Source organism: Sorex fumeus, unplaced genomic scaffold (assembly GCF_029834395.1).
Source record: "Sorex fumeus unplaced genomic scaffold, SorFum_2.1 ptg000075l, whole genome shotgun sequence".
Lineage (NCBI taxonomy): Eukaryota > Metazoa > Chordata > Mammalia > Eulipotyphla > Soricidae > Sorex > Sorex fumeus.
In genome coordinates this window covers 6,377,202-6,385,366 of record NW_026606132.1, presented here as the reverse complement: position 1 = coordinate 6,385,366, position 8,165 = coordinate 6,377,202, and the positions used below count along the sequence as shown (strand labels likewise).

The 8,165-nt window shown below is 38.8% G+C and overlaps 1 protein-coding gene across 1 annotated transcript; it reads right to left on the bottom strand.

Annotated features, from left to right (window-relative positions):
- Positions 1–1,312: 1,312 nt before the first annotated feature.
- LOC130038347 (casein kinase II subunit alpha-like) lies at positions 1,313–6,796 on the bottom strand. Its single transcript, XM_056130240.1, has 3 exons — positions 5,737–6,796; positions 2,317–2,414; positions 1,313–1,375 (listed from the first exon to the last, which is right to left on the bottom strand). Exons 1-3 carry the CDS (start codon positions 6,794–6,796, stop codon positions 1,313–1,315), a joined length of 1,221 nt encoding a protein of 406 aa, XP_055986215.1.
- Between the last annotated feature and the right edge of the window lie 1,369 nt (positions 6,797–8,165).

Here is an 8,165-nt window from a genome sequence, read left to right as displayed (position 1 = left end):
TATCACTTGTGGTATTAGAAGACAATCCTTTTTACAGATTCCCAACTTCATAAAATTCAGATTTCATGGTGAAATTGGTTTCATTACATATCTAGGACAATGCCATTCAGAACGTTTATGCTAACGTCATTATAAAGCAAACACTATTTATGCCTTTGTGCTTTTAACAGTATAATATTCAGATTTTGAAAATACTTTATTACAGATAAATATTTGATGAGATAACATTAAACAGTATTTATCTAAGATTTTAAGAATGAACCAAAATTCTTCGGCCCATAGAGATAGCACAAGAGGTACAGCACTGGCCTTGTATGTGACCAACCCTGGTTCAATCCCCTGGGTTAAGACAGGAAATCCCCCAGTACCAAAGGAAAAAAAATCTCACACCATCTGGAAAGATACATGGAATATTTTAGGCCAATAATTATGGCACTTTCCTACTCCCACTGGTGTAGAGAGACCAGATAAGTATGTGCACCATGAGACTAAGGTCAGGATAAGGAAGGTTCTAGCTCCCATTTTGAATACAGTAACTTTATCTTTCCTCATAGGCCCCAGTTCCGCCCCTATTTAGAATTAATTAAGTACCTTTGGGGACACTCTACCATGTGGCTGTTTCCTGAAAAGCCAGTAATTAGTACAGTCACCCATTAAACAATATACTGAGGCTTTCACCTCAGTTTACTTGCAAGAAGATAATCAAGAAAAATGTGGTGGGTGGAGAGCAAAACAATTGTGTGTGGGAGTGGGGGTCTGGAAGAATGGGTCCTAGTTGCCGCAGAGCTAAACCTGCTCACTCTCAAATGACTTGGTGAAGTAAGATGACTTTGAATAAGTGTTCTTTAAATATCATAGGCCTCAGTTTTAAACTGGAAGGGGAAAATTAACAATGATCCCCATTTTCCAAGAATTTAAAGTGAAGTAAAGAGGTAAGTTGGCAAATTCTGGGCAAAGTCTAAACAATTTAGTTTCTACTAAATTGAACTTTGAATTTAGACAATGAATTTCAGGTTCTGTGTTCCAGCCTGAAAGGACATCTGTGCTGATAGAAAGGTACAGAGAACCCTGGTAGGTCTTGTGATGGATGTTAAGAATGCTCTTTGAGAATATTTTATAATAGTGCACGTTTAACTTGAATAATTTCCCCACACTATCAAATTTATGAAATATTCGCCTGAAATTCCTTGTATTGGCCACCACACAGCAGTGGTTGGTACAGAAAATCATAGAGGGGAGACATTATGGGCACTGCCAGTTTACATGTATGGTCTGACCTGCATAGAACACACATATTAGAAAGTCGTTACAGTTATTTTCTGGTATCTTGCTTCATAGCAGGATTCAATAAGTCTTGAAAAGTCTGCTTTAGAATCTTCAGAAATAAAAGCATGATGTCTAAAAATTAAAAACAGAATGAAATGTAATTATGGCCTAGTCTTAAGAGCTAGGGCAGAACCGTCTACATGGATGCATATCTAGAAGTTGCTAAACCAGGAATCAGTCTGTGCCCCATTAAGTAGGTTCTGGTGGAGAATACAAATGACTGTGTGCTGAGCCTTTACAATGAGTTTAACAATATCCATGATCTCTCGACATGAGTTCATTTTTTAGAAGAAAATGATTCAAAGCTTATTCAGAGGAAACTGGTTCAAAGCTGATATGAGAAAGTCATGAGTTTAGATTCAGACACCGGAAACTGACATCCCTGCAGTGAGAAGACAAACCAAAGGCTGCTCCTCTATGAAGGGGTGAAGTGGAAAGAGGACTGTCTTGTGTAATACTTTAGTAGTTAATTATGTCCTTCAGGATACTTATCAAATAAATGCCTACTTGATAATAGTACAGTGGCTGACCAAATTTCACTGGTCGATGGATCTGATCTTTATGCTTTTCATAGATATAGTTGCTTAAAATTACATTTATAACCGTATCATGATAAAACAAATTGACTCTGAATAGCACTCCAACTGTCTCTGTGTTCCTGAAGTTTATTCTTGACATTCCAGCGCATCATGCTGCTGCCAGTAACTACTAGGGAATATCAGACTACAAAGATAAATTATTAACAGCAAAATGTCTGGATCAGCTTATTTTGAACTCTGACATGGAAATAAAGTCTTGTGTCAGTAACGGGCCCTAACAATGCATAGACTGATTTAGAACCACAGTAAATTTTCTTGTAAGCAAGCACTTTTGTAAGCCAGCCCCAAATCTCCATGTGAGAGATTCAGAGAAGGGGTTTTCAAACCATTTTATCAGGATGCATTGGGCACAGAGACTGGGGCTGCCCTCTACTCAACACCTGGAGCTTACCTGTTCAGTTATCTGCACAGTTGGTTCCCGCTGCTCTGACTTCTTATTACAGAAACACAGGTGACCAGTAATGAATTTTTCTATGCCTGGTCCTGAAGCTAATGGCAAATGGACAAATCTAAAATGTGACTTTCCTGTTAGTAAACAATTGACCATAATTTTTGGAAGATTAGACTTGGAGGCTGTGGTAAATATCCATTTACTTAAGTAGAAGAGTTTCTAAACTACCCCATGGGGAATAAGTGACCAATCCTATGAACTTTAGCAAATGGAGTAGATCAAATATTAGGAAAGAAAATATAAGACACAGGTCACTATTCAGAGGCGCTGTTCCTTTTCTTTCATCCTCACAATAACCCAAAATTCATCCACTAAATACAAACAGAATTTGGTACAGAGACTGTACCAATTTGAAAAATGGAATTGCCTTCTTTGCTTTTTTTAAGCAGGAAGACTTATGGAAAACTCAGGTAAAAACATTTGGTATTTCCCTCTTTCTGTTATCTGTTAATGTGACTCATGTAACAAGAAGATTCTGGGTATCTAAATTTTTAGTTGGGTTTTAGGCCTTGTTATGCCCAGTAACTGCTGAATTTAAAATGGTCAAGTCAAAAAAACTGAAAAGATTTTGTCTTCCTCCTTCTACTGGCTATAGAGATGAAAAGAGAGAATTAATATGTCTTGCAGAAAAATATTTAACAATTTAGCTAAAAAAAACTAAAGTTATGTGAGTAAGATTGCAGGTTGGATAAAAAAAACCATGATGCACACCTAGTAGAAGTTTCAGAACTTTCCTGAACAATGGGTAGATTTTTAGCATATCAATGTAATTAAGCAGTTGCTAGATTTGCCAGACTAAAAGCCCTTCTGGGGCAAAGTGATAAGTGATTAGGGCACTTCTCTTAGTAATCAAGCCCGCCTCTGTTTCTTCTTTCCCACCTCATTTTAGAAGCAAGAACATAGGATACAGCCCCCTAGATGGTGGGATTCTAAAGGAAGCAATGGTGGTCACGGAAAGAAATCTTCACTCAAATACAGTGCTGTTTTATATTTGTTTCTAGTAATGAGGATTTGAATTTGGAATGTAAGAATAAAATTAGTCAAATAAATACTCCAACTGCAAGAAATTATTCACAGAATCTCCTGAGTTATAAAAAAATTTGACATTTTAAAAAAGAATGACATTTTGGTATCTCTCACCTGAATATCCATAACCAATATCCCACTCAAACATCACCCAGCATCCTGCCTTATAATTTTAAAACTCTAGTCTTTATATATAGTGACACTTTGGTTCTTTAATACCATGTTATTACAGCAATATTGAGTTGGGAAGATTTTATGGAAATTTTGGATAGTTTCTATGACTACTACTGAGTAAAATATAAGTAGCCAGTATCAAGGGTTTTGAAAAGTTTATTGCTTCCATAACAATTTTTCCCAATGATTATTGATTATTACACCATCATTACTGTTGCCCTATTCAGAAAAGCAATGCTGAAATGTTTTATGATATAAATCAGCTCTATTCCTTTTTTACTCTTCTACATGCATTTTATTTAGTGTTTGAATATAGGATATATGCAATAAATATACGAATCATGCGGGTCCCAGGGCTGAGATCTCCAAGCCTGCTCGGATTGGGGCTGAGCATCCTCCACCCGTTCCTCCATCTTCCAGTAGGCGGGGGTCACACCCACCAACTGGCCCCCTGGCGCCGTGTAATCCCATCAACGGCCAAGACCCAGAGACTATAAAACCCAGCTCCCGGAAGCGCGTGGCCAAAAAATGCCTTATTATCTCATTCTTCCTTTGGACAACCTGGCAGGCTACCGAATGTAACCTGCCCAACACGGCAGAGTCTGGCAAACTCCCCGTGGCGTACCCAATATGCCAAAACCCAGTAACAGTGATGGGTCTCATTCTCCTAACCCTGAAAGAGCCTTGAATATGGCACTTTTTAAAATCTCAGGGTTAGGGCGAAGGAGACGTTACCGGTGCCTACTCGAGTCAATCGACGAACAACAGGATGATCGTGATCATGATGCGAATCTTATTATTTGCACTAAGTCTTTGGGCTTTACTGGCACATTTATTTCATCCTATGCTATTAGTAAAAGAGAGTTTTCTTTTCCTTTTTTAAAAATTTTATTGAATCACCATGAAAAAGTTACAAACTTTCACGTTTGGGTTATAATCACACAATGATCAAAAACCCATCCCTCCACCAGTGCACATTCCCCACCACCAATCTCCCCAGTACAGTCTCCTTCCCCACCCTCCCCCTGCCTCCACGGCAGACAATATTCCCCATACTAAGAAAGTTGTCTTAAACTAAAGAGATACATGACTTATTCAGAGAACTTATGGTGTTGGATTTTTCTTCTCATTCGAATGAAAAAGCTTTAAAAACAAATGGAAACTATTCTCCACCTTTCTTCTGTTAAAATGTTCATAAGTGGCAAAGGTAACAGCAATTTACAGTCTTTATCTTCCAGTGCTTCGTTTGTTCTTTCATTAATCTCATATTGGAAACAAATGTCATCCTGATCCAAAGCACATAACATAGTTAATTACAGATTATTCGAGATTAAAAAAAATTAATAGATGGTTTGATGTGACTGCAGATAAAGCCCTGAGGATGGAAGAAATTAAAATAGATATATTAGTGTTCTCATTTTATGACTGAACTACCATAAATATACAAATAAAAGTCCAGATAGTGATTTTGAACTATTTCACCCCCTCCCTGCCAGGCAAAAGCCTCAATAAGTAGAGAGAAGACACCCTTACATGTGGTATATAGGATAACTGGGAAAGAGAATGCAGTAAAGGGGACACCGTAGATCACTCTTGAACCCAGAGTATAGAGAGGAGGGCAGAAAGAAAGAAAAATCAAGAAGACACAGGTGGGAAGCAACAGGGAACAAGGTCAAGGGAATTCAGGTACATCCGTGGCATAAAGAAGTGATATGGTTAGTTATGCAAACCACAGAGCCAACAATACTTAAAACAAGAAATCCTTGTTTTCAAGAGATAGCTTCAACAATCAAAACTAAAAATGTGCCTGTCAAGGTAGCAAACCACAGGATGGGAGGGAACCTGGTAACACTGAAGGAGGGAATTTCACACAGGTAGTGGGATAAATACTGAAACATTGTATGCCTAAAATACAAATATAAATTACTTTGCAATACATGGTGCTTTAATAAAACTAAATTTGATTTATAAAGAAAGTAAACGGAGAACAGACTCCCTTACCTCTGCCCGAACATTAGGAGGCAAGTTGGAATTATTTCTGAACATGAGGTGAAGATGGAACAGGATTCTCAGGGGCAGTGGAAGTGTTAGTCACTGGGGAATCATGCAGAGATTCAAGGGGTGATGTAGGGATTGGCAGCAGAGAGGCCTCTGGCATACCTTTGCAACTGATGGTAGGTATGCCGCCTCTTGGTTTGTTGGATAAATCTGTTTGAGCCTGGCCCTTTATGATAGCTGAGAAATAAGGGTGCTTCATGGCCTCTCTGGCAGTAAGCCGTGACTGATGGTCATATAATAGCAGCTTACCTAGTAAATCGAGGGCCTCTGGACAGGCAAGGTGCTGATTTTCATTATGGATCAGCTTTTCCCATATAATATGGGGGTGTGCACCCAAGAGTACATGGAGATACTGATCTAGTTCTATCTTGTATTTTTCAACATAATCATATAAATCGGCTGTTCCCAGAACACTGACTATTCTCAACAACTGATCATACTTGTCACAGCCACAGAAAAATGGTTCCTTGCGAAAGATCATGCTTGCTAGAATACACCCCAGGCTCCACAGATCCATACTGTAATCATACATCTTATATTCTATTAGCAGCTCAGGAGCTTTAAAGTATAGAGAAGCAACTCGAGCACTATATTCTTGACCAGGATGATAAAATTCTGCCAATCCCCAATCAATTACCCGTAACTTTCTATGTTTATGATCAATCACAATGTTATCGGGTTTGAGATCTCGGTGCATAATCCCCATGCTATGACTATAATCTAAAGCCTTCAATATCTCATAGGTGTAAAACCGTATATCATAATCTGTAAAGATCTGGTACAATTTCCTGTGATTGATGTTATTTACATGTTCAAAAACTAGTGCTAGGGTTCCTGATCGAGGACTTTTTACAGTGGCTGTCAACTTTATGATGTTGGGACCACCTTGTAAATTCTCTAAAATTGCTATTTCACGCTTTATTTTCTGCTCCTTAATTGGATGGAGTAGTTTCACAGCAACTTTTTCGTTTGTTGGCAGTTTGACAGCTTCATATACTTCACTATAGTTCCCTCTACCTAATTTTTGAATTAGCTTATAATCATCCAGATTTCCCCATTTCTCCACATGTAATGAATAATCCCAGTATTCTTGAGGTCGGTGTATATTGACGTCTGCATAAACTCTAGCCCTGCTTGGCAAGGGTCGTGACATGGCAGACATATTGATGGACAAAAATAAATTCAATGATTGGAGATCTGGCACGGTTCTAGACGCAATGGGGACTAGATCTTCCCTCAGATTTGTGAACCCCTGTAAAGAAGCAGATCAGATCAAAAACACTTTAGTATATTGTTATCAACATACTAAAAGCAGGAAGAACTTCATGTTTTAAAAAGTAACAAGTTGTCTACAGAGTTAGCTAGCAACATATATGGCATCTGATAATCAGGCACAGACTCGGGCCTATAACATCTGGTTATCAATACTGGGCGGATGCTTCCCACCTTGAACTAACTGGAAAGTTTGATTGATAGCCCTCCAAAATGATTAGACAATGAAACTTTAAGAGACAGGATTCTGACAACCCCAGTCAGACTTGACATAACCTCTGGATCTCCTCCCATCTCCAACGTACCTGAGTGGAAGTGGTATGAACCTCAGAATCCCCGCCTTGTTCTGAATGTGCCTGAGACTGGGATAGACTGATTCGTCTCCAACCTGTCGGAGAGATGACATTGCTGAGAACTCCTCATATACACATCATCCCACTGTGAAACTGGCGTCAAATGATGGCACTGAGCTGAGACTGCAGAGTTCACCAGACGCCTGAGATACATCACATTAAGAACTCCTGAGTTGGGATGGGAGAAGCATGCTGAAAGTAGACTATAGACCAAACATGATTGCCACTCAATGCCTCTTTTGCAAACCACAACACCCGACAGGAGAGAGAGAACAAAAGGGAATGTCCTGTCACAGAGGCAGGGTGGGATGGGGGGGATGGGGGATAGGAGGGATACTGGGACTCATGGTTGTGGAAAATGGTCACTGGTGGAGGGATGGGTATTTGATCATTGTATAATTGAAATCCAAGCACAAAAATTTGTAAGTCTACAGCTGTACCTCATGGTGTTTCACTAATAAAAAATTTTAAAAAATAAAAGAACTCCTGAGTTGTGGCTTCAGCCAACTGAGAGTGAAGCTAATGATCTGGAATATTTTATTAATTATATTAATGTTATTAATTGGATTTGTTTACTTATATATACGATCTTAGTTATGGTACTGATTGCGTGGATTTATTGTCTAATTTATTCTTATTCAATAAAATAGAAATGTTTAAGCATATCTGCTCGAGACACAGTAACAACAAAGTCTCCAATGGAGACGTTACTGGGCCCGCTCGAGCAAATCGATAATCAACGGGAGGGCCTTTACTTACTTTTACTTAAGCATATCTGATTCCACTCGCCTCTATCATGCTCATCACATATATGATTTGGAGAATACTAGTCAACTCTGCTATTGAGTCTGCCTAGATTACATGAGGTGGAATTCAATCTCTGACGCCATATCTTGGGGTCCCTGG

Coding starts and splice junctions, on each gene's coding strand:
- LOC130038347 (XM_056130240.1), bottom strand. CDS start 6,796: ATGTCTGCCATGTCACGACCCTTGCCAAGCAGGGCTAGAGTTTATGCA. Junction 2,415..5,736: donor ACCTACCATCAGTTGCAAAG/GTATGCCAGAGG, acceptor ATTTGCCATTAG/CTTCAGGACCAGGCATAGAA. Junction 1,376..2,316: donor CTGTGCAGATAACTGAACAG/GTAAGCTCCAGG, acceptor TTATTTCTGAAG/ATTCTAAAGCAGACTTTTCA.